This window comes from Rhinoraja longicauda, chromosome 16, assembly GCF_053455715.1.
Source record: "Rhinoraja longicauda isolate Sanriku21f chromosome 16, sRhiLon1.1, whole genome shotgun sequence".
In the NCBI taxonomy this organism is placed as follows: Eukaryota; Metazoa; Chordata; class Chondrichthyes; order Rajiformes; family Arhynchobatidae; genus Rhinoraja; species Rhinoraja longicauda.
The window spans coordinates 254,180-279,221 of record NC_135968.1 but is presented as its reverse complement, the minus strand read 5'-3'; the positions used below and the strand labels follow the sequence as shown (position 1 = coordinate 279,221).

The window sequence follows — 25,042 nt, the reverse complement described above, 5'->3', positions numbered from 1 at the left end:
TTTTACTTTAATACTGCTTTTACATGGATGTGATTGAATTACAGACAACGTGGATGAACAGGCTCCTGCAACCAAAAGACCAATGACTTCAGCAGAGAAAATGAGGAGACTTTGAGCAAAACGGAAACAACAAGATCCTGACTTTTCTTCTAAGGAGAGTGGAAGCACGGAGCAAGAAACACTTACAAGAAACGACAAAGAGGCAGATGACTGCATATCGCGAAGCTGCTGCTGCAACAAAGCAAAAGTCACATGAAAACAAACTCAAACAGAATTATCAGAAGCTGCACAGAAAGCCGCAAGAGTCCACAGAAAGCTTCTACCCAGGTCACCCAGGAAAAAGGAGGTAATCAGCAACCTGGCAAACAAAGTCATTGCAAACTTCATGTCAAACTTGGTATGAAAGTCATACATTTTCTTTCTTGTCTGAATAAACTTTGAAACAATCACAACACCTTTCTTCTTTTGACCTTTTGACTTAATTAGTTAAAATCATGAACAGCAATAACTAGACAGTTAAGTCTTGTTTAGTACTTCGTGTCCACTACCCACATGCTGCCATATCTGTACATATTTCCTCCATGCGTGTCATGTCACACATGTGACCACCCAAAATGTCACACACGTGACCAGCCGTCATGACCCTAAAGTAATACATTAAAAAATTATTGTAAGAGATTAATCTTATTCATTGCTATTGTCCTACCAACTGAACTATGTATGTCTGCTAAAGATATGAACATTCTAGCTTTTTTACATTTAGAGTTTGTAGGATAAAACTGACGTGCAAAAAATGCTTCTGTGTGAGGTCACACACGTGACCAGTCATATATACAGTAAAGAACAATATACCTGTAATACATTCAGAATTAGAAGAGATGTATTCCACAATTTTTTATATTTTTGCTCACACGCGTGACTAAGTATGGCCCCATCACAGGACTGATGTGGAGGCTTTGGGGAAGGTGCAGAGAGAGTTTACCAGAATGGTTTAAAAACAAGGAACTGCAGATGCTGGTTTACAAAAAAAAGGACACAAATTGCAGGAGGAACTCAGCGGGAACATGCATCATCTCCGGAGAGAAGGAATGGGTGACATTTCAGGTCAAGACTGAAGAGGGTCTCACCCGAAACGTTACCCATTCCTGGCAGCACTTTGTGTCGACCTAAACAGCGCCTATCCACGGCGCGGTGTGCCACCACGCTGGAGGAGCGGGGAAAGGCCTTGGAACAGAGTGGGCAGGTGACGGGCCGCTCGCCGGTGTGGGTACGCCGATGGCTGCCACAGGTGAAACTTGCCACACTCAGTGCACTCAAAGGGTCTCTCTCCGGTGTGTGTCCGCTGATGCTCCCGCAGCCCCCGTGCGCTCTTGAAACGCTTGCCACGGTGGGAAGAGCCGCTCGCCGGCGTGGGCCCGCCGGTGCTGCCGCAGCCCCCGCGAGTTGTCAAATGCCTCACCACAGTACTGGCAGTCGTAGGGCTGGCCACTGGTGTGCATGCGCTGGTGATACAGAACGTGGGAGGCCACGGCAAAGTGCTCGCCTCTCACTGGGCTGGGAATGGGACGGTCTCCGGCGTGCACCCGCTGGTGCCTCAGCAGGTTGGAGGAGCAGATGAAGCCCTTGCCACAGTCGCTGCAGGTGTACGGCCGCTCCCCAGTGTGCAATCGCCGGTGTACCTTTAGTCCAGGCGAGGACTTGAAGCCTTTTCCACAATCGGAGCAGGTGAAGGGTCGCTCACCGCTGTGCACCCGCTGGTGCCTCTGCAGGCTAGTGGCGCGGGTGTAGCCCTTGCCGCACTGGGCGCAGGTGAAGGGGTGCTCGCCGGTGTGGATGTGCCGGTGCTCCAGCAGGCTGTAGGAGTGGGTGAAGCCCTTGCCGCAGTCGCTGCAGGTGTACGGCCGCTCCCCGGTGTGCAATCGCCGGTGCACCTTTAGTCCCGGCGATGACTTGAAGCCCTTGCCGCAGTCTGAGCAGGTGAAGGGCCGCTCACCGCTGTGCACCCGTTGGTGTGCCCGCAGCCCTGACGGCTGGGAAAAGCCCTTGCCGCAGGTGGAGCACCCAAAGTGCTTCTCGCCCGTGTGCGCCCGCCGGTGGTTCTTCAGGTCCTGCGCCGTCTTGAAGGTCTTGCTGCAATCGGAGCAGTCGAAGGGACGTTCTCCCGTGTGCACCCGCCGGTGGGTCTCCAGGAGGCATGGGTGCTGCCAGGCCTTGCCACACTCATCGCACTCATAACGCTTCTCCTTGTTGGGCCCCGACATATGGTCCTACACTGAAGCTCGGCCCGCACACCGAGCAGATGAGGGGGGGCTCACTGGCACCCTGGCCGGCCTCAATGGCCACTCACATCCCCATCTCTCCGTCCACAGCAACGGCTCCTAAATCCTGCAGGAGGGCAATACAGAGGGTTAACAAGCTGGCAAACAGGACATTACTAACACGGACATCACTAGTGTTTGAAGTGGGGGGGAGGGGATCAGGGGGGTGTGGGGAGGAGGGGGTGAAGGGGGAGTGGGGGGAAGAGGGAAGGGGATGTTTTTTGGGTCTCGACCCTTCTGGAGACTTGAAACGTCGCCTATCCACGTTGACCAGAGATACTCCCTGTCCTGCTATGTTACTCCAGCACTCTGTCTTTTTGTGCGTGAACCAGCATCTGCAGTTCCAGGCTTTGCCACACACGCCGCACTTATAACGCCTTTCCTTGTTGGTCCCCGTCATGTGGTCCTCCATCGAAGCTCAGCTCGCACACCGAGCAGAGGGGGGGGCTCACCGGCACCCTGGCCGCCCTTAATGGCTGCTCACGTCACCGTCTCTCCGTCCACAGTAACAGCTCCTAAACCCGGCAGGCGGGGAACACAGAGGGTCAACAAGCTGGCAAACAGGACATTACTAACACGTGAACATCAGTAGTGCTCGAAGGGGGTGAGGGATCGGGGGGTGTGTGGGGAGGGTGAAGGGGGAGTGAGGGGCATGAGGGAGTGCGGGGAGTGGGGGGTTAGGGGTGTGGAGGTAAGTGGGAGATTGAGGGAAGTGGGGGAAGTCACGTCAGGGCAGCAGCATGCATCATGGTAAGAAGTTCACAGAGTTCTGGAGTCACTCAGCGGGCCGGGTAGCGTCTGTGGAGAACATGGATAGGGGACGTTTTTTGGGTCACGACCTTTCTGCAGACCTGAAATGTCCCCTATCCACATTGACCAGAGATGCTGCCTGATCTGCTATGTTACTCCAGCACTCTGTGTCTTTTTGTGTATGAACTAGCATCTGCAGTTCTTTGTGTCTCCCAAAGATAGGCACAAAGTGCAGGGGGAAAAAAAGTCACAACCGCAGGGCAGGGGTATGTCACGGCTGGCAGATGTACAAGCTCGACGCAGTGCCCAGATGCTTGACGCTCCCAGGTCGGTGCGTCCCCCCCTTCTCCCCTTTGACTCACCTCCTCCTCACCCCCTCCCTTCCCCTCCACTCTCACCCCCGTCTTGTCTTGTCGATACTGCACCAACCGATGCTGTTGGGCTATAAACATGCAGGCAGTTGCAGATTTAAAATTTAGTGTTTGCAACAGTTTAAAAGATTTACTATCAGCAGCAGATTTTACATGCGGTGGCAAAGGATCCCAAACAGGGATGGTTCTGGGGTACAGAATGTAGCCGAAACTGCTTTATTGGTCTGGATGGTTATATAATTCAAGGATTGGTTTAGTCGAGTTCCTCGTCTGATTGTATGAAAGATGGGCAATGTTGGATGGAGTTAATGAGTGGGTTTATATGTAGACAGCAGTGAGCCTGGTAATTATATGGCGTCTTTGGAGGGCCCTCCTCCCCCTCCCCTTCAAGCACTAGTGATGTTCACGTGTTAGTCATGCCCTGTTTGCCGGCTTGTTGACCCTGTGTTCCCCTCCTGCAGGGTTTAGGAGCCGTTGTTGCGGACAGTGCGCCGCGGCCTTCAACCGACAGCGGTCGCTGCAGACAGAGGAACAAATTCGGTGCGTCGCGACCTCCCGCCGCCAGGGGGCGCTGAGATCGGAGGACCCGTGGGCGCCTAGACCTCCCTCCCTCACATCCCCCCGCGCCCGCACACCTCGGTCCCCGGCTCCTCGGGACGGCGGCCGCAGGAGCGCACTCGAGAATAAAGGAGGGGGTGGGGGGGAAGGACGCGGCGGCGGCACTGAGCGAGCGGAAGCCTCGTCCCGTCGCGCCTCACGTGACCGGTGACCAGGTCCCGCCACCTCTCTGACGGGCAGCGCCAGCGGCCAATGGGAGCAGGTCTCGCCTCCGACGTCACAAAGGACCAGGGACCGTACCCTCCCAGCGTCCGACCAATCAGAACCGTGTCCCGGTCCCCTTTCCCCCCCCGGGCGCAGTTGAGCACGTCCTATAGGTTGAGCAGCGGCCCCGCCCCTCGGACAGACAGCGCCCTCCACCAATCGCAGCCTCCCACCCTTCCCTAGCAATGGTTGCCTGGGCACTGCCGGCCAATCAGGGGCCACGTCCCGCCCCCGGGCCCCCAGAAACTGTAGCGGGGCAGCGGGAGCGCTGGTGCTTCAGCAGGTTGGAGGAGCGGGTGAAGGCCTTGCCGCCCTGTGCGCGCAGGGGAAGGGGCGCTCGCCGGTGTGCAGGCGTCAGTGCACTTTCAAATCCGGCATCGACTTGAAGCCTCAGCCCCGACGAATTCAAAAAGCTCTGGCCGCGGTCGGAGCAGTGGAAGGGGGTGGAAAGGGGGGGAGTGGGGGTGAAAGGAGGTTGAGGGGAGTGGGGGAAGGAGGGGAGAGGGAGAAGCGGAGGGGGGAGGGGGCAAGTGGGGGGGGGGGGGGCTGCACCGACCTGGGGGCGCCGAGCAGCATCTGGGCACCGCGTTAAGCCGCCTGCACGTCCGCCAGCCAGCCGCCCAGCGCCGTGCGTGCGGATGATGTCACGCGCGGGTGGGAGGATCTGCGTAGTGCCCGGATGCTCGGCACCCCCATGTTGGTGCGGCCTTCCCCCTCACAAATCCACCCACCTCACAGCCCCAGACCCCTCCTCCCCACTCGTCCACTGCCCCCCCCCCCCCCCCTTCAAGCACTAGTGATGTTCACGTGTTAGTAAAGTCCTGTTGACCCCCTGTGTTCCCCTCCTGCAGGGTTTCGGAGCCGTTGCTTTGGACGGAGAGACGGGGACGTGAGCAGCCATTGAGGGTGGCCAGGGTGCCGGTGAGCCTCCCCCCCCCCCCCATCTGCTCGGTGTGCAGGCGCAGTTTCGTTGGAGGATCACATGACGAGGCCCAGCAAGGAGAAGCGTTATAAGTGCGACGTGTGTGGCAAGGCTTGGCATCAGCCAGGCCTGCTCGACACCCACCGGCGGGTGCACACGGGAGAGCGCCCCTTCGACTGCCCCGACTGCAGCAAGACCTTCAAGACGGCGCAGGAGCTGAAGAAGCACCGGCGGGTGCACACGGGCGAGAAGCCCTTCACCTGCTCTACCTGTGGCAAGACCTTTGCCCGGTCGTCGGGGCTGAGGGAGCACCGGCGGGTGCACAGTGGTGAGCGGCCCTTCACCTGCTCTGACTGCAGCAAGACCTTCAAGACGGTGTGGGGCCTAAAGATACACCTGAGGGTGCACACGGGCGAGAAGCCCTTCACCTGCTCCACTTGTGGCAAGAGCTTTGCCCAGACGTCGGGGCTACATCATCACCAGCGGGTGCACACGGGCGAGAGGCCCTTTAGCTGCTCCAACTGTGACAAAAGCTTTTCATCGTCGTCGTGGCTGCGGGCGCACCAGCAGGTGCACACCGTTGAGTGGGCCTTCACCTGCTCCGACTGCGGCAAGGGATTCAAGACGATCCCGGAGTTGAAGGTGCACCGGCGGGTGCACACCAGGGAGCGGCCGTACACCTGCAGGGACTGCGGCAAGGGCTTCGCCCGCTCCGATGGCCTGCTGAAGCACCAGCGCATCCACACCGGCGAGCGCCCATTCACCTGCACCCAGTGCGGCAAGAGATTCACCCAATCTTCCAACCTACTAAAGCACCAGCGGGTGCACGCCCGGCGGACGCCCCTTCACCTGCGCCCAGTGCGGCAAGGGCTACACCAGCTCCTCCCAGCTGCTAAAGCACCAGTGGGTGCACGCCGGCGACCATCCGATCCCCAGCCCGGTGAGTGGAGAGCGCTTTACCATGGCCCTCCCTGCCCTGTCTCACCAGCCCGTGCACACCAATGCCCAACCCTAAAACTGCCAGTACTGCAGTATGGCGTTTTACAGCTCGTGGGGGCTGTGGCAGCACCGGAAGCCCCACGACGGCAAGCGGCACTTCCCACTGCGGCAAGCGTTTCAAGAGTGATCCATATCCTTCCATTCCCTGTATATCCATGTGCCCGTCTAAAAGCCTCTTAAACACCCAGTGGCACAGCGGTAGAGTTGGAATGAATGTAAATTTTCCCCAGTGTGCGTAGGATAGTGATTGTGTGCGGGGATCGCTGGTCGGCACGGACTTGAAGGGCCTGTTTCCATGCTGTATCAATAAAGTCTAAAGCACATGGGGACTGTAGGAGCACCAGTGGTTACACACCGGAGAGACACCCTTTGTGTGTGCCGAGTGTGGCAAGGGTTTCACCCACATGTCCAGCCTGTGGCAGAACTAGCATACCCAAAGCGGTAAGCGTCTCTTCCCCTGCCCGTCCTGTGGTAAGGGCTTCACCTGCTGGAGCACCGTCGGGTCCACACCGGTGAGCACCCCTTCACCTGTCCGCTCTGGCAAGGCCTTTCCCGCACCTCCAGCCTGCTGGCTCACCACGCCGTGGATAGACCCAAAATACTGCAAGGAATGGGTAACGTTTTGGGTCGAGACCTTTTTCAGTCTCGACCCGAAACATCACCCATTCCTTCTCTCTGGAGATGCTGCCTGTCCTGCTGAGTTACTCCAGCATTTTGTGTCAATAGACAATAGGTGCAGGAGTAGGCCATTCAGCCCTTCGAGCCAGCACCGCCATTCAATGCGATCATGGCTGATCACTCTCAATCAATACCCCGTTCCTGCCTTCTCCCCATACCCCCTCACTCCGCTATCCTTAAGAGCTCTATCCAGCTCTCTCTTGAAAGCATCCAACGAACTGGCCTCCACTGCCTTCTGAGGCAGAGAATTCCACACCTTCACCACTCTCTGACTGAAAAAGTTCTTCCTCATCTCCGTTCTAAATGGCCTACCCCTTATTCTTAAACTGTGGCCCCTTGTTCTGGACTCCCCCAACATTGGGAACATGTTTCCTGCCTCTAATGTGTCCAATCCCCTAATTATCTTCTATGTTTCAATAAGATCCCCCCTCATCCTTCCAAATTCCAGTGTATACAAGCCCAATCGCTCCAGCCTTTCAACATACGACAGTCCCGCCATTCCGGGGATTAACTTAGTGAACCTACGCTGCACGCCCTCCATAGCAAGAATATCCTTCCTCAAATTTGGAGACCAAAACTGCAAACAGTACTCCAGGTGCGGTCTCACCAGGGCCCGGTACAACTGTAGAAGGACCTCTTTGCTCCTATACTCAACTCCTCTTGTTATAATAATAATAATATATTTTTATTTTTATTGTTATGAAGGCCAACATTCCATTGGCTTTCTTCACTGCCTGCTGTACCTGCATGCTTCCTTTCATTGACTGATGCACTAGGACACCCAGATCTCGTTGAACTCCCCCTCCTCCTAACTTGACACCATTCAGATAATAATCTGCCTTTCTATTCTTACTTCCAAAGTGAATAACCTCACACTTATCTACATTAAACTGCATCTGCCATGTATCCGCCCACTCACACAACCTGTCCAAGTCACCCTGCAGCCTTATTGCATCTTCCTCACAATTCACACTACCCCCCAGCTTAGTATCATCTGCAAATTTGCTAATGGTACTTTTAATCCCTTCGTCTAAGTCATTAATGTATATCGTAAATAGCTGGGGTCCCAGCACCGAACCTTGCGGTACCCCACTGGTCACTGCCTGCCATTCCGAAAGGGACCCATTTATCCCCACTCTTTGCTTTCTGTCTGTCAACCAATTTTCTATCCATGTCAGTACCTTACCCCCAACTAAAAAGGCAATACGGGGAGAAAAGATGAGGTACGAGGGTAAACTAGCCAATAATATAAAGGAGGATAGCAAAAGTTTTTTTAGGTACGTGAAGAGGAAAAAAATAGTCAAGGCAAATGTGGGTCCCTTGAAGACAGAAGCAGGGGAATTTATTATGGGGAACAAAGAAATGGCAGACGAGTTAAACCATTACTTTGGATCTGTCTTCACTGAGGAAGATACACACAATCTCCCAAATGTTCTAGGGGCCGGAGAACCTAGGGTGATGGAGGAACTGAAGGAAATCCACATTAGGCAGGAAATGGTTTTGGGTAGACTGATGGGACTGAAGGCTGATAAATCCCCAGGGCCTGATGGTCTGCATCCCAGGGTACTTAAGGAGGTGGCTCTCGAAATAGTGGAAGCATTGGAGATCATTTTTCAATGTTCTATAGATTCAGGATCAGTTCCTGTGGATTGGAGGATAGCAAATGTTGCCCTAATACCATGTGCCCTAATTTTGCCCACTAATCTCCTATGTGGGACCTTGTCGAAGGCTTTCTGAAAGTCGAGGTACACCACATCCACTGACTCTCCCCTGTCAATTTTCCTAGTTACATCCTCAAAAAATTCCAGTAGATTTGTCAAGCATGATTTCCCCTTCATAAATCCATGCTGACTCGGAATGATCCTGTTACTGCTATCTAAATGCTCAGCAATTTCGTCTTTTATAATTGACTCCAGCATCTTCCCCACCACTGATGTCAGACTAACTGGTCTATAATTACCCGTTTTCTCTCTCCCTCCTTTCTTAAAAAGTGGGATAACATTTGCTATCCTCCAATCCACAGGAACTGATCCTGAATCTATGGAACATTGAAAAATGATCTCCAATGCTTCCACTATTTCGAGAGCCACCTCCTTAAGTACCCTGGGATGCAGACCATCAGGCCCTGGGGATTTATCAGCCTTCAGTCCCATCAGTCTACCCAAAACCATTTCCTGCCTAATGTGGATTTCCTTCAGTTCCTCCATCACCCTAGGTTCTCCGGCCCCTAGAACATTTGGGAGATTGTGTGTATCTTCCTCAGTGAAGACAGATCCAAAGTAACGGTTTAACTCGTCTGCCATTTCTTTGTTCCCCATAATAAATTCCCCTGCTTCTGTCTTCAAGGGACCCACATTTGCCTTGACTATTTTTTTCCTCTTCACGTACCTAAAAAAACTTTTGCTAGACTCCTTTATATTATTGGCTAGTTTACCCTCGTACCTCATCTTTTCTCCCCGTATTGCCTTTTTAGTTAACTTTTGTTGCTCTTTAAAAGAGTCCCAATCCTCTGTCTTCCCACTCTTCTTTGCTAGGCTTTGTCCAGCCCCCATTTTTTTATTCCAGTTTTCTCCCTCGACACCATCAGTCCAAAGAAAGGTCCCAACCCAACATGCCGCCTGTCCATTCTCCTCCAAAGTGCCGGTATAACTCAGTAGGTCGGCCATCCGTGGTGGGAGACGGATGGAGAAGTGTTCCCAATATCAGCCCCCCTTGGCTCTGTCGACAATGCGGTGTCCATTCTTGGGAATTTGGCGCTCTGATGAGCTCCGGCAGCCCTGCACCCCTGCCTGTGTAGCAAAGCAGGAAAAAGGAACTGTGAAATATAAGTAAGATCTTTTCATTAAGCCCTAAGGAAAGGCACAAAGTACTAGAGTAACTCAGCAGGTCAGGCAGCAACCCGGGAGAACATGGACAGGTGATGTTTTGATCCGGGACCCTTCTTCAGATCGGTCTGAAGAAGGGTTCCAACCCGAAACGTCGCCTATCCACGTTCTTGAGGGATGCGACCTGACCTGCTGAATTATTCTGGCATAAGTGTCTCTGCTATGAACCGGCATCTGGGGTTCCTTGTTATTACAAACCCCAAGGAACAGTGGTTTGTGTGTTCTGCGGCTGGTATCTGGTTTATCATCCGTCATCAAAAGAGCATCTATATACTAAAACTCTCGTTCATTCGTTCGTTTGTTCCTGAACTACAGCCAAAACGGTGCACAATAGCGTGACAATTTTAGGCCCACCTTACTCACCGTAGTCACTTTGATGGTAATGGAAGAAGTTTCATTGAAATCAGAGTTATATTTTTAAAGTTATTCACACTTTAAAGGTTTTTAATAACCGTGCATGCGCAGTCGCGGGGCCCCAACACTTACGTAAGATGGCCGCCAGATCCGTGCCTTTTCTTACGTTAGATGGCCGACAGGTGACTGCGCGTGCGCAGTTGGGGGAGGGTTGCCTTTTTTTCATCAGCTCCCGTGCGTGTGCAGTTGGGGGAAGGGTCGTCATTTTGCGTTCAGCTCCCACTTCCCGCGTGACGCCCGATTGGTCCACGTCCCACGTGAAGGGAGCGTCACCGCTCCCGCTCTGAGCTGCGGGCGTCTCCTTCGCCGCCATCACCACTCAGACCTCTGCATTTTCAAAGAAGCATTTTGATTGAGATTTATTTTATTTCAAACAGAAAAATGGCATTTTGATTTAATGCTTCCATCTCGATGAATAAATAGTATTTTATTTAGAAGTTAATATATACGTCCTGATGAATATCTCTCTTTTTTACATCAGGAGGGAGCAAACGCCACAGCGCGGTCAAGGAAGGAACGCCACAAAGTCATTGAGAGGCGGTGAGGAGCAGAAAGGAACAAGAGAGGCGACAAGAAATAATTGAAAATGTCGAGGATCAACAGGAAAGAACGCAAAACAGAAACTGACGTTACTAAAATAAATCTCATCTTTAACGCCCAAATTGGTGTTATGTTTTGTTATTCACATTTTAAACTTTAATAAGTCCCTTTTCCACTTGCTGTGCCTGTCAGCCACGCATGCGAAGTAATACCTCCGTGTTCGCCGTCACAATGGAAACGTGACGGGCGGGAACGGCGGCGCTGCTGGAGAGCCCCTAAGAATGGAGGAGGTGGGATAAGGAGGGATGCAGTGGGATGGGAGTGGGTGGGGGTGGAGGGGGGGGGATAAGGGGCGAATGAGTGGGGGGGGGGGAGGGGAGGGTGTCAGGCCACCGCAGAACAAAACACCATTTTAAAGAAAAATCGATTTTCATTGAGATTTTCTTTTCAAAGCCATTTATTTTAAAGAAAGAACGCGATTTTCCTACGTCACAATGGCAACCCGAGTTGTGAGCCGAACGGGTCCACTTGGTCTAGAAGAAACATAAAATTATGAAAGGAATGGACAGGGTAGATGCAGGAAATATGTTCCCGATGTTGGGGGAGTCCAGAACCAGGGATCACAGTTTAAGAATAAGAGGTCTGCCATTTAGGACTGAGATGAGGAAAAACTTTTTCACCCAGAGAGTTGTGAATCTGGAATTCTCTGCCACAGTAGGCAGTGGAGGCCGATTCAATGGATGTTTTCAAGAGAGAGTTAGATTTAGCTCTTGGGGGTAACTGAATCAAGGGATATGGGAAGAAAGCAGGAACGGGGTACTGATTGTGGATGATCAGCCATGATCATATTTTATTAGCCAAGTTATATTTTGCAACATACGAGGAATTTGATTTGCCATATAGTCATACCAATAAAAAGACACACAAAACACATTTTAACATAAACATCCACCACAGTGACTCCACATCCCTCACTGTGATGGAAGGCAAAAAAAAAAGTAGAATCTCTTCCCCTCTTTGTCCTCCTGCGGTCGGGGCACTTGAACCTTCCGTTGTCGAGGTGATCTTGGCTCCCATAGCTGGCGGCCAGGCCTCCTGCGTCGGGGCGGTCAAGCTCCGGCATCCGGGGATCTCAGCACCCTGCGCCGTGCGATCAGACCCAGGGTCGGGGCTCATCGAACATCCTGCTTCATTAGTTTGTTGTCCTGCACACCGACCGAGAGGCGATGAAATCGCCCGTTCACACACAGCCACCAGAGCAAACAGTGCACATGTGGTGATGACAAACGCAATATCCAGTCCAGAATAGTGCAAGATTGTGTTGTACAAAGCACGGGGTAGCACGGACAAGAGGGGCCGAAGGGCCTCTCCGGGCAGGGTGACCACCGGCGCTGTCTGTGTGGAGTTTGCATGCTCCCCACACCCCCCCCCCGGTGGTGGACTGGATGCGGGTCGGGGCAGAGGAGGCAAGCTCAGCCTTCCAAGCCTCAATCCGAGCACAGCCTTCCTCCCACGCATCCTAGCCCCGATGGGCCGAGTGCCGCCGCCATTCCTCCACAGTCAATAACTTGGGGGAAAAACACAGAAAAACACAGAAGAACCCCTCAGGGAATGCCCCTGCCCTGCCTTTGAAATCAAGCCTTCACAATTGTGCATGATCAGTTAGCATTTTTCTTTATTTTTAATATATACAGATGCTCCTCGACTTACGATATTCTGACTTTACGATGGTGCAAAAGCGATACACATTCAGCACGGTAGAGTTGCAGCGCCGGAGATCCGGATTCCATTACGACCATGGGTGCTGTCTGTATAAAGGGTGGAGAACGAGATGCCACCATTCGGAGTTGAGGGGGAATGGCCGGGGTACAGGAAGCAGTGACTCCGGATTAATCCCGAAGCCTTTTGCCAGCGAGAAGACAGAGGAATGACGAAGAGATACCGCTCGAAGGGGTGGCTGTCGATGGCTGGTCAGGTGGTCCAGGCGGGTGTAGCCCTTAACACTGGATGGCAGGGGAAGGGACGCCTCACCTCTGTGGGTACGCCGGTGCTGCCACAGGCTGGACATATGGGTGAACAATCCCTGTTCCAGACGTACACTGGCCCCATCCCCGAACTCTACCTCCGCTACATCGACGACTGCATTGGTGCTACCTCTTGCACCCATGCAGAACTCACTGACTTCATACACTTCACCTCCAATTTCCATCCTGCCCTTAAATATACCTGGACTATCTCTGACATCTCCCCCCCGTTTCTGGACCTCACCATCTCCATCACAGGAGACAGACTAGTGACGGACATTTACTACAAGCCCACCGACTCGCACAGCTATCTGGACTACACTTCTTCCCACCCGGTCCCCTGCAAAAAGTCTATCCCCTACTCCCAATTCCTCCGTCTACGCCGCATCTGCGCCCGGGATGAGGTGTTTCAGACTAGGGCTTCCGAGATGTCCTCGTTCTTCAGAAAACGGGGCTTCCCCTCCTCCATTATAGATGAGGCTCTCACTAGGGTCTCTTCTACATCCCGCAGCTCCGCTCTTGCTCCCCCTCCCCCCACTCGCAACAAGGACAGGATCCCCCTCGTTCTCACCTTCCACCCCACCAGCCAGCGGATCCAACATATCATCCACCAACATTTCCGTCACCTACAACGGGACCCCACCACTGGCCATATCTTCCCATCCCCTCCCCTTTCTGCGTTCCGCAGAGACCGTTCCCTCCGTAACTCCCTGGTCCACTCGTCCCTTCCTACCCAAACCACCCCAACCCCGGGCACTTTCCCTTGCAACCGCACGAGATGCAACACCTGTCCCTTTACCTCCCCCCTCAACTCCATCAAAGGACCCAAACAGTCTTTCCAGGTGAGACAGAGGTTCACCTGCACCTCCTCCAACCTCATCTATTGCATCCGCTGCTCTAGATGTCAACTTATTTATATCGGCGAAACCAAGCGCAGGCTCGGCGATCGCTTCGCTGAACACCGCATTAACGCAACTGATCTCCCGGTGGCCCAGCACTTTAACTCCCCCTCCCATTCCCAGTATGACCTCTCTGTCATGGGCCTCCTCCAGTGCCATAGTGAGGCCCGCCGGAAATTGGAGGAGCAGCACCTCATATTTCGCCTGGGCAGTTTGCAGCCCGGTGGTATGAACGTCGACTTCTCCAACTTCAGATAGCTCCTCTGTCCCTCCCTTCCCCTCCTCCTTCCCAGATCTCCCTCTATCTTCCTGTCTCCACCTATATCCTTCCTTTGTCCCACCCCCGACATCAGTCTGAAGAAGGGTCTCGACCCGAAACGTCACCCATTCCTTCTCTCCCGAGATGCTGCCTGACCTGCTGAGTTACTCCAGCATTTTGTGAATAAATGGGTGAAGCCCTTGCCACACTCGGCGCACACAAAGGGTCTCTCTCCGGTGTGTATTCGCTGGTGCTCCCACAGCCCCCATGCGCTTTAGTCCTTAGAGATACAGCGCGGGAACAGGCCCTTTGGTCCACCGAGTCCGCACTGACAGGCGATCCCTGCACACTAACACTATCCTTCACACACTGGGGACAATTTACATTTTTTCAAGCCAATCAGGCAACAAACCTGCACGTCTTTGAAGTGTGGGAGGAAACCGGAGCACCCGGAGAAAACCCACGCAGGTCACGGGGAGAATGTTCAAACTCTGTACAGACAGCATGCGTAGTCAGGATGGAACCCGGGTCTATGGCGCCGTGAGGCAGCAACTCTACCGCTGCGCCACTGGGTGTTTAAGAGGCTTTTAGACAGGCACAAGGATATACAGGGAATGGGGGGATATGGATCACTCTTTTAACGCTTGCCGCGGTGGGAAGAGCCGCTCGCCGACGTGGGCCCGCCGGTGCTGCCGCAGCCCCCGCGAACTGTCAAATGCCTCACCGCAGTACTGGCAGTCGTAGGGCCGGCCACTGTTGTGCACGGGCTGGTGAGACAGGGCGTGGGAGGCCACGGCAAAGCGCTCTCCACTTATTGGGCTGGTGATGGGACGGTCGTCGGCGTGCACCCGCTGGTGCTTCAGCAGCTTGGTGGAGCAGGTGTAGCCCTTGCCGCACTGGGTGCAGATGAAGGGGCGCTCACCGGTGTGGACGCGTAGGTGCTCTAGCAGGTTGTTGGAGCGGCTGAAGCCCTTGCCGCACTCGCTGCAGGTGTACGGCCGCTCACCGGTATGCAAATGCCGGTGAACCTTCAGGTGCTGCGATGACTTGAAGCCCTTGCCGCAGTCGGCGCAGGTGAAGGGCCGCTCGCCGGTGTGCACCCGCTGGTGCTTCAGCAGTTTGGAGGAGCTGTTGAATGCCTTGCCACACTGGGCGCAGGTGAAGGGACGCTCCCCGGAGTGCAGGCGCCAGTGCATTTTCAACTGTGGCATCGACTTGAAGCCCTTACCGCAGTCGCTGCAGGTGTAGGGCCGCTCACCGCTGTGCACCCGCCGGTGCACCTTCAGCTCCGACGACGACTTGAAGCCTTTGCCACAGTCAGAGCAGGTGAAGGGCCGCTCACTGCTGTGCACCCACCGGTGCTGCCTCAGCCCTGAAGACTGGGCAAAGCACTTGCCGCAGGTGGAGCAGTCAAAGGGCTTCTCGCCCGTGTGCACCCGCTGGTGATCCCTCAGCGACGATGACCGCGCAAATCTCTTGCCGCAGGTGGAGCAGACAAAAGGCTTCTCGCCCGTGTGCACCCGCCGGTGGATCTTCAGGTCATTTGTCGTCTTGAAGCACTTGCTGCAGTCGGAGCAGCCAAAGGGCCTCTCGTCGGAGTGCACACGGTTGTGCCGCAGCAGGGTCTCGTAGCGGGTGAAGATCTTGCCGCACTCTGAGCAGTCGAAGGGGCGTTCTCCTGTGTGCACCCGTTGGTGGTTCTCCAGCCGGCACGGGTGATGCCAGGCCTTGCCACACACTTCGCATTCATAACGCTTCACGTTGTTGGGCCCCGTCATGTGGTCCTCCACCGAGCACCTTGGCCGCCCTCAATGGCCGCTCACGTCCCCGTCTCTCTGTCCACAGCAACGGCTCCTAAACCCTGCAGGAGGGGAACACAAAGGATCAACAAGCTAGCAAACAGGATATTACTAACAAATGAACATAACTGGTACCTGAAGGGGGTTAGGGGGGGTGAGGGTGGGGGGTAGGGGATGAGGGTGGGGGTTGGGGGTGAGGGTGGGGCGAGAGTGTGGGGTAGAGGGTAGAGTTGCCAACTTCCTAATTCCCAAATACGGGACAAGATGACGTCAAAGCCCCGCGCCTCACGTGACCTCGCCCAGCCAGCGGCCACGTGCTCCCGCTCCACCAATGGCGGCCGCCCGGACCGGGAGGCGGGTTGCTACGCAACCTCCGTTAGGCGTCGTGCGCCCTGCACTGTGACGTGTCCAGAACAGGTAGGCACAGGTTTTAACCAGCTTCTGCAGGTTTTTTTACCCGTCAGATTCCGGGCTTACAGACCCTCCCCCGGGCCTAATACAGGACAAAGGAGGCCACTTGTTGGAGGCGAGGAGGGAAGTGGGGGTCGAAGGATGAGGGGTCTGGGGAGTGTGGATGGGTGATGGTGTAGGGGAGGGGGGGGGTCTGAGGGGGTGAGGGGGGGCCGCACTGACCTGGGGGCGCCGAGTATCCCAATTCTGGGGCGGGGGGGGTGGGACACGGCCGAGTGCGGGATCGCGGCTGTGATTAGCGGAGGGCGCTGTCTGTCCGAGGGACGGGACTGCAGCTCGACCTATAGGACGGGCTCACCTGCGCCGGGGGGGCGGGTTCACAGCCCTGATTAGTCGGACGCCGGGAGGGACGGTACCTGGTCCTTTGTGACGTCGTGGCCAGGGAGGCGGGCCCTGCTCCCATTGGCCCGTTGCGCTGCCCGTCAGAGGAAGGGGGTGCGGAATCTGATTGGTGGTCACGTGAGGCGGGCCGAGGTCTCGGCTCGTTCAGCTCAGGTGGGGAACAGCCGCTGCTGTCGTCGTCGCCGCCACTTGGCCCCGCGACTTTCCCCCCACCCCCTCCTCCCTTCCCGAGGGCGATCCTGCGGCCGGCGACCCGAGGAGCGGGATGTGAGTGAATGGGGGAGGGAAGGAGGTCTGGGCACCCTCTTGTCCTCCGATTGCAGCGCCCCTTGGCGGCGGGAGGGCGCGATACAGCGTCTCTGGTCAGTCGGTCGCAGCGCCCCTGGCGGCGGGTGGGTTTAGTTTAGTTTATTTTCATGTGAGTTGAGGTGCAGTGAAAAGCTTTCTTGCGTGCTAACCAGTCAGCAGAAAGGCAACACATGATTACAATCGACCCGTCCTCAGGTCGGTGCGGTGCCCCCTCACGAGCTTCCCCTCGACCCCCCCATCCCCACTCCCCCCCCTGACCCTCTCAACCCCACCCTCCCTCACTTCCCCCTCAACCCCCACCCTCACACCCTGATCCCCACCCCCTATCCCCCCCACCCTCCCCCTCACCACCTTTCCCCGCCTCCTTCAAACGCTAGTGATGCCAGCTTGTTTACCCGCTGTGTTCCCCTCCTGCAGGGTTTTGGAGCCATTGTTGTGGGTGGAGAGACGGGGACGTGATTGGCCATTGAGGGCGGCCAGGGTGCCGGTGAGCTCCCCCATCTGCTCGGTGTGCGGGCTGAGCTTCGGTGGAGGACCACATGATGGGGCCAAACAAGGAGAAGCGTTATAAGTGTGACGTGTGCGACAAGGCCTGGCAGCACCCGAGCCAGCTGGAGACCCACCGGCGGGCGCACACGGGAGAACGTCCCTTCGACTGCTCCGATTGCACCAAGACCTTCAAGACGGCGCGGGACCTGAAGATCCACCGGCGGGCGCACACGGGCGAGAAGCCCTTCACCTGCTCCACCTGCGGCAAGGGCTTTGCCCAGTTGTTGGGGCTACAGCGGCATTGGCGGGTGCACACGGGCGAGAAGCCGTTTGACTGCTCCACCTGCGGCAAGAGCTTTGCCAGGTCATCGGGGCTGTGGGAGCACCGGCGGGTGCACAGCGGTGAGCTGCCCTTCACCTGCTCCGACTGCGGCAAAGGCTTCAAGTCGTCGCCGGACCTGTTGATGCACCGGCGCCTGCACACCGGGGAGCGGCCGTACACCTGCAGTGACTGCGGCAAGGGCTTCACTGGCTCCAAAAACCTGCTGAAGCACCGGCGCACCCACACCAGTGAGCGCCCCTTCACCTGCGACCAATGCGGCAAGGGCTTCGCCCAGTCCTCCAACCTGCTGGGGCACCAGCGCATCCACACCGACGAGCGTCCCTTCACCTGCGCCCAGTGTGGCAAGGGCTTCACCCGCTCCTCCCACCTGCTAGAGCACCAGCGGGTGCACAGTGGTGAGCGGCCCTTCACCTGCTCCGACTGCGGCAAGGGCTTCAAGTCGAGGCCGGACTTGAACGTGCACCGGCGCCTGCACACCGGGGAGCGGCCGTACACCTGCAGCGACTGCGGCAAAGGCTTCACCCGCTCCAACAACCTGCTGAAGCACCAACGCATCCACACCGGCGAGCGCCCCTTCACCTGCGCCCAGTGCGGCAAGGGCTTCACCTGTTCTACGAGGCTGCTGAGCCACCAGCGGGTGCACGCCGGCAACCGTCCCACCCCCAGCCCAGCGAGTGGCGAGGGCTTTGCCGTGGCCTCCCACGCCCTTTCTCAACAGCGCCTGCACACCGGTGGCCCGCCCTACGACTGCCAGTATTGCAGTGAGGCGTTTGACAGCTCGCGGGGGCTGCGGCAGCACCGGCGGGCCCACGCCGGCGAGCGGCTATTCCCACCACATCAAGTGTTTCAAGAGCGCACGGGGACTGCGGGAGCACCAATGGATACACACCGGAGAGAGACCCTTTGAATACGCTGAGTGTGGCAAGGGTTTCACCCGGCATGCCCAGCCTATGGCAGCACCGGCAAACCCACGCCGGGGAGCGCCCCTGCCCGTCCTGTGGCAAGGCCTTTACCCGCTCCTCCAGCCTGCTGGCACACCTTGCCGTGGATGGGCGCTGTTTAGGTAGGCACAAAATTCAGACCCTATTCAGACTCGACCCGAAACGTCACCCATTCCTTCTCTCCAGAGATGCTGCCTGTCCCGCTGAGTTACTCCAGCATTTGTGACCTTTTTTGTAAATCAGCATCTGCAGTTCCTTATTATTAAATCATTCTGGTAAACCCTCTCTGCACCTTCCCCAAAGCCTCCCCATCAGTCCTGTAATGGAGTGAGCAGAACTGTATGCAATACTCCAAATGCTACCTGACCGATGTCCCTTAAAGCTGCATGTATACATTCCTCTCTCCTTGTCTCACACCTTTTTATCTGCTTGTTTTCTCTCACCTGTCACTCACTCCACCCATCTGCTGATCATCTGTTAATATCGTGTCAGTCTGAAGGGTCCCGACCCGAAATATCGCCTATCCATGTTCTCCAGAGATGTTGCCTGACCCGCCAAGTTACTCCAGCACTCCATGAAATGTCACCTATCCATGTTCTCCACAGACGCTGCCTGACCCGCCGAGTTACTGCAGTACTTCGTGTTCGAGTCATAGAGTGATACAACGTGGAAACAAACTCTTTCGCCCAACTTGCCCACACCGGCAAACATGTCCCAGCTACACTAGTCCCACCTGCCCGCGTTTGGGCACCCTATCCATGTCCCTCCAAACCTGTCCTATCCATGTACCTGTCTATAACTGTTTCTTAAACGTTGGGATAGTCCCAGCCTCAACTACCTCCCCTGGCAGCTCGTCCCAGCCTTAACTACCTCCCCTGGCAGCTCGTTCCATACACCCACCACCCTTTGTGTGAAAAAGTTACCCCTCAGATTCCTATAAAATCCTTTCCCCTTCACCTTGAAACTCTGTCCTCTGGTCCTCGATTCACTCTGGGCAAGAGATTCTGTGCATCCAACTAAATTGTTGAGACCTGGTGAGACCGCACCTGGAGTACTGTGTGCAGTTTTGGTCTCCAAATTTGAGGAAGGATATTCTTGCTATTGAGGGCGTGCAGCGTAGGTTCACTAGGTTGATTCCCGGAATGGCGGGACTCGTATGTTGAAAGGCTGGAGCAATTAGGCTTGTATACACTGGAATTTAGAAGGATGAGGGGGGATCTTATTGAAACGTATAAGATAATTAGGGGATTGGACACATTAGAGGCAGGAAACATGTTCCCAATGTTGGGGGAGTCCAGAACAAGGGGCCACAGTTTAAGAATAAGGGGTAGGCCATTTAGAACGGAGATGAGGAAGAACTTTTTCAGTTAGAGAGTGGTGAAGGTGTGGAATTCTCTGCCTCAGAAGGCAGTGGAGGCCAGTTCGTTGGATGCTTTCAAGAGAGAGCTGGATAGAGCTCTTAAGGATAGCGGAGTGAGGGGGTATGGGGAGAAGGCAGGAACGGGGTACTGATTGAGAGTGATCAGCCATGATCGCATTGAATGGCGGTGCTGGCTCGAAGAGCTGAATGGCCTACTCCTGCACCTATTGTCTATTGTGTTCTCTGCAAGATTCCAGCATCTGCAGTTTCTTGTGTCTCCCTCACCTGTATCCACCTATCACTTCTGAAGAAGGTTCTTAACCTGAAATGTCACCCATTCCTTCTCTCCAGAGATGCTGCCTGTCCCGCTGAGTTACTCCACCATTTTGTGTCCACCGACCACCTGCCAGGCTTTGTCCAGCCCCCATCTCTCTTTTCCATCTTCCTCCCTCTACCCTCTCTGATCAGTCTGAAGAAAGGTCTAGACTCAAAACGTCATCTGTCCATTCTCACTAAAGCGGTGGAGGAACTCAGTGGGTCAGGCCGCATCTGTGGAGGGAAGGGAATCTAAGACGATTTCCTGGTTACTCCAGGAGATTGTGTCTCTTTGTAAACCAGCATCTGCTGTTCGTTATACCGAGACTAGGCATGCATTTCACCCGACACTTGCACTCAGTCCGCCAAGGCCTGCTGGATCTCCCGGTTGCCAACCATTTTAACTCCCCTTCCCACTCCCACACTGATCTGGGCCTCCTCCATTACCAGAGTAAGGTGACACGCAAACTGGAGGAACAGCACCTCATAGCTCACAGCCCAATGACATGAACATTGAATTCTCCAAATTAAGGAGACCACCCCCCACCTCCTGATCAAGTCCTGGAGTCTGTCCCGACCTCATCTCTTTGTTCCAGCTTTATCCCCCAACTCCATCAGTCTAAAGAAAGGCCCTGACCTGACACGTCGCCTGTCCATTCCCCTCCAAAGTGCCGGTAGAACTCAGCAGGTCAGCCATCCGTGGTGGGAGACGGATGGAGAAGTGTTCCTAATATCAGCCCTCCTTGGCCCCGTCGAGGAGCAGACAATCAACAGTACCAGCATCTTCTCATTCATGCTGTCCTCAAGTGAAAATGCAAAAAGTGGGCCAAGCTGCCCACAGCCGACTGCTCACAGTACCAGCTGGCTGCGACTGGCCCGAAAACTAATAATAATAATAATAATATATTCCTTTATTCACTAAGGAAGACATAAAAAGTCTGCCGGAAATAGCGGGGGACCGGGGGTCTAATGAGATGGAGGAACTGAGGGAAATCAAGGTTAGTCGGGAAGTGGTGTTAGGTAAATTAAATGGATTAAAGGCAGATAAATCCCCAGGGCCAGATAGGTTGCATCCCAGAGTGCTTAAGGAAGTAGCCTCAGAAATAGTGGATGCATTAGTGATAATTTTTCAAAACTCTAGATTCTGGATTAGTTCCTGAGGACTGAAACATAGAAACATAGAAAATAGGTGCAGGAGTAGGCCATTCGGTCCTTCGAGCCTGCACCGCCATTCAATATGATCATGGCTGATCAGCTCAGTAACCTGTACCTGCCTTCTCTCCATACCCCCTGATCCCTTTAGCCACAAGGGCCATGACTGGAGGGTAGCTAATGTAACCCCACTTTTTAAAAAGGGAGGGAGAGAGAAAACGGGGAATTATAGACCAGTTAGCCTAACATCGTAGTGGGGAAAATGCTAGAGTCAGTTATTAAATATGTGATAGCATCACATTTGGAAAGTGGTGAAATCATCGGACAAAGTCAGCATGGATTTACAAAATGCAAATCATGTCTGACGAATCTTATAGAATTTTTCGAGGATGTAACTAGTAGAGTGGATAAGGGAGAACCAGTCGATGTGTTGTATCTGGACTTTCAGAAGGCCTTCGACAAGGTCCCACATAGGAGATTGATGTACAAACTTAAAGCACACGGTATTGAGGGTTCAGTGTTGAGGTGGAGAGAAAATTGGTTGGCGGACAGGAAGCAAAGAGTAGGAATAAACGGGTCCTTTTCGGAATGGCAGGCAGTGACTAGTGGGGTACCGCAAGGCTCAGTGCTGGGACCCCAGTTATTTACAGTGTATATTAATGATTTGGACGAGGGAATTGAATGCAACATCTCTAAGTTTGCGGATGACACGAAGCTGGGTGGCAGTGTTAGCTGCGAGGAGGATGCTAGGAGGCTGCAGAGTGACTTGGATAGATTAGGCGAGTGGGCAAATGCATGGCAGATGCAATATAATGTGGATAAATGTGAGGTTATCCACTTTGGCGGCAAGAACAGGAAAGCAGTGTATTACCTGAATGGTGACCGATTAGGAGAAGGGGAGATGCAATGTGACCTGGGTGTCATGGTGCACCAGTCATTGAAAGCAAGCGTGCAGGTGCAGCAGGCAGTGAAGTAAACGAATGGTATGTTGGCATTCATAGCAAGAGGATTTGAGTTTAGGAGCAGGGAGGTTCTACTGCAGTTGTACAGGGCATTGGTGAGACCGCACCTGGAGTATTGTGTGCAGTTTTGGTCTCCTAATCTGAGGAAAGACGTTCTTGCCTTAGAGGGAGTACAGAGAAGGTTCACCAGATTGATCCCTGGGATGGCGGGACTTTCATATGAAGAAAGACTGGATAGACTGGGCTTATACTCGCTGGAATTTAGAAGACTGAGGGGGGATCTTATAGAAACATATAAAATTCTTAAGGGGTTGGAGAGGCTAGATGCGGGAAGATTGTTCCCGATGTTGGGGGAGTCCAGAACCAGGGGTCACAGCTTAAGGATAAGGGGGAAGTCTTTTAGGACCAAGATGAGAAAACATTTCTTCACACAGAGAGTGGTGAGTCTGTGGAATTCTCTGCCACAGAAGGTAGTTGAGGCCAGTTCATTGGCTATATATAAGAGGGAGTTAGATGTGGCCCTTGTGGCTAAAGGGATCAGGGGGTATGGAGAGAAGGCAGGTACAGGTTACTGAGCTGGATGATCAGCCATGATCATATTGATCCCTTTAATATCTCAGCGCCCGGTGCGACTCGGCCGCGGGGACTTCCATCCCCTTGCGGGGACTGTGCGGGTCGGTCGGGGACGAGCTGTCTGTCCGTGGGCGTGGGGAAGAGAGTGGAAGTTTTGTTGCCTCCATCACAGTGAGGGGGTGTTTGGAGTCACTGTGATGGACGTTATGTGTTGGGGTCATGTGTCTTGTGTTCTTTTTTGTGTGTGACTGCTATGTGTTTCGTTCGGTACCTTGGTACCGAATGACAAATAAAGCTCTGTTGAATGGAGGTGCAGGCTCGAAGGGCCGAATGGCCTACTTCTGCACCTATTTTCTATGTTTCTATGTTATTTGTCCCAAACCGGGGAAATTTACAGTGTTACAGCAGCAAAGTGGAGAGCAAGAGATCATTCATTATAAATAAAAGATACGTAAATTGTCATCAGTTTTCTGTGCGTTCATAGCCGTTGTTGACTGGTCTGCTGAGAGCAGTGCTGGTTGTGCAGTCTCACAGCAGCGGGAAGGAAGGACCTCCTATATCTCTCCTTCGCGCACTTGGGGTGAAGGAGTCTGTCACTGAAGGAGCGTCTCAGTGCAGTGACAGTGTCCTGCATGGGGTAGGAGTCATTGTCGAGCAGCGATGTTAGCTTTGCCATCATCCTAAAGTGTTTTTTTTAAAGAAAGTCTTGACGCAATTGTGCCTTACTTAACAAATAAAGCAAGTTTCTCCCGACCTCACTGTGTTCTTCAGAATTTTTCAGAATTCATGTTGTGCTTTCAATAATGAAAGAAAAATGCCAGCCATCTCCAGAAATGATGAAAAATGATTCTCGCCTCCATGCATATCTGTAGCCGTGGGGCAGTCGGACACGTCCCCACTACTTCAAAGACAGTTCCTGCAGTTGGGAATATTGGGGGGGTGAGTGGGTGAGGGGAGGGGGCGCCGCGCCCACCTGGGGGCGCCTGACATCAGGCAAACGTTGCTAGGGCGGGGTGGGCGGCTCCGATTGGCAGAGGGCGCTGTCTGTCCGAGGTGCGGGGCTGCGGCTCGACCAAGAGGTCGCGGCTCTGATTGGTCGGACACCAGAAGGAGGCGGTTCCTGGTCCTTTGTGATGTCGGGAGAGGGGATGGAGTGGGTGAGGGGAAAAGGGATTGAGTGGGTGAGGGGAGGGGAGAAGGGATGGAGTGGAAGGGTGGGAAGATGGAGTTGGTGAGTGGGGGGGAGGAGGGGGGATGGTGTGGGTGGAAAAGGAGGGGGATGGAGTGGGGGGGGGTGGGCAGTGGATGTGGGCAGTGGATGGGAGGGAGCTTTGGGCCCAAAGAGTGGCTGTCGCATCCGCACCTGCACGGTTAGGGGTGGGTTGCCATTTTGTGTTCTGCTCCAGCGCGTGCGCAGTTGGGGGAGGGTTGCCATGTTGTCTTCAGCTCCAATGCGTGCACAGTTGGGGGAGGGTTGCCATTTTGTGATCGGCTCCGACCTCACGCTCGACTGTCCCAGGGCCCACGTGAGGGAAGCGCCAGCACTCCCCATTGTTCGCTAGCGCGTCCTGATTTGCTCCTGCCGCTCGCATTCATTGGCCACAACCTCCCACTCGACGCCCGATTGACCTGGGTCCTCAAGTCACGTTGAATGATTGGCTCCGACCTCCCTCTTGACGACCAATTAGTCCGGGTCCGACGTTGGGGGAGCGGTTTCTTCCTACTCAAAGCAACTGTCGTTGCAGTCGAGCTGACGCTGCTGCTGAATGAGGATACAGTCTCGAGGATTTCCAAGAGGGGATTTTAACCATAAAAAGCAAAAACATTCCAGATAAGATTTATATTATTTTTAAGGGAAAAAAACCATTTATTTTAAAGAACAAACGCGATTTTCCCATGTCACGATGGGAACCCAAAGAGGAATGGGCCCAACTGGTCCACTTGGTCTAGTATCTCTATATTAAAATTGTGTGTCTTTTTTTTCATCAACAGCAAAGAGACATCGAGAGGTGGTGAGGAGCAGAAGGGAACAAGAGACGACAAGAAAGGACTGAACATGTAGAGGGTCAATGAGAAAGAATGCAAAACAGAAACTGATAAGTTAC

The 25,042-nt window shown here is 54.3% G+C and overlaps 3 protein-coding genes across 8 annotated transcripts; 2 read left to right on the top strand and 1 right to left on the bottom strand.

Annotated features, from left to right (window-relative positions):
• On the bottom strand, nucleotides 1-16,747 carry LOC144601052 (uncharacterized). The gene is made up of 3 exons (XM_078412985.1): nucleotides 16,508-16,747; nucleotides 14,730-15,742; nucleotides 1-2,183 (listed from the first exon to the last, which is right to left on the bottom strand). Exons 2-3 carry the CDS (start codon nucleotides 15,657-15,659, stop codon nucleotides 1,314-1,316), a joined length of 1,800 nt encoding a protein of 599 aa, XP_078269111.1. The 5' UTR covers nucleotides 15,660-15,742; nucleotides 16,508-16,747; the 3' UTR covers nucleotides 1-1,313.
• LOC144601023 (uncharacterized) lies at nucleotides 4,483-10,814 on the top strand. Of its 4 annotated transcripts, none has more exons than XM_078412948.1 (3): nucleotides 4,483-4,544; nucleotides 5,113-6,123; nucleotides 10,641-10,814. In XM_078412948.1, the coding sequence occupies exons 2-3, from the start codon at nucleotides 5,244-5,246 to the stop codon at nucleotides 10,691-10,693; spliced, it is 933 nt and encodes a 310-aa protein (XP_078269074.1). In that variant the 5' UTR covers nucleotides 4,483-4,544; nucleotides 5,113-5,243; the 3' UTR covers nucleotides 10,694-10,814. The 4 variants fall into 4 exon arrangements, with proteins under 4 accessions (XP_078269074.1, XP_078269073.1, XP_078269072.1 ...); XM_078412947.1 differs by having other exon boundaries at nucleotides 4,488-4,614; XM_078412946.1 differs by having other exon boundaries at nucleotides 4,508-4,685.
• On the top strand, nucleotides 16,600-25,042 carry LOC144601016 (uncharacterized). 3 transcript variants are annotated; one of them, XM_078412929.1, is made up of 3 exons: nucleotides 16,600-16,760; nucleotides 17,220-18,697; nucleotides 24,930-25,042. In XM_078412929.1, exon 2 carries the CDS (start codon nucleotides 17,342-17,344, stop codon nucleotides 18,539-18,541), a length of 1,200 nt encoding a protein of 399 aa, XP_078269055.1. In that variant the 5' UTR covers nucleotides 16,600-16,760; nucleotides 17,220-17,341; the 3' UTR covers nucleotides 18,542-18,697; nucleotides 24,930-25,042. The 3 variants fall into 3 exon arrangements, with proteins under 3 accessions (XP_078269055.1, XP_078269057.1, XP_078269056.1); XM_078412931.1 differs by having other exon boundaries at nucleotides 16,615-16,646; XM_078412930.1 differs by lacking the exon at nucleotides 16,600-16,760 and adding an exon at nucleotides 16,770-16,855.

Coding starts and splice junctions, on each gene's coding strand:
- LOC144601052 (XM_078412985.1), bottom strand. CDS start 15,659: ATGACGGGGCCCAACAACGTGAAGCGTTATGAATGCGAAGTGTGTGGC. Junction 2,184..14,729: donor AGCTGCTGAAGCACCAGCGG/GTGCACGCCGAC, acceptor TGCCTCCTGGAG/ACCCACCGGCGGGTGCACAC.
- LOC144601016 (XM_078412929.1), top strand. CDS start 17,342: ATGATGGGGCCAAACAAGGAGAAGCGTTATAAGTGTGACGTGTGCGAC.
- LOC144601023 (XM_078412948.1), top strand. CDS start 5,244: ATGACGAGGCCCAGCAAGGAGAAGCGTTATAAGTGCGACGTGTGTGGC. Junction 6,124..10,640: donor ACCATCCGATCCCCAGCCCG/GTGAGTGGAGAG, acceptor TTTTTACATCAG/GAGGGAGCAAACGCCACAGC.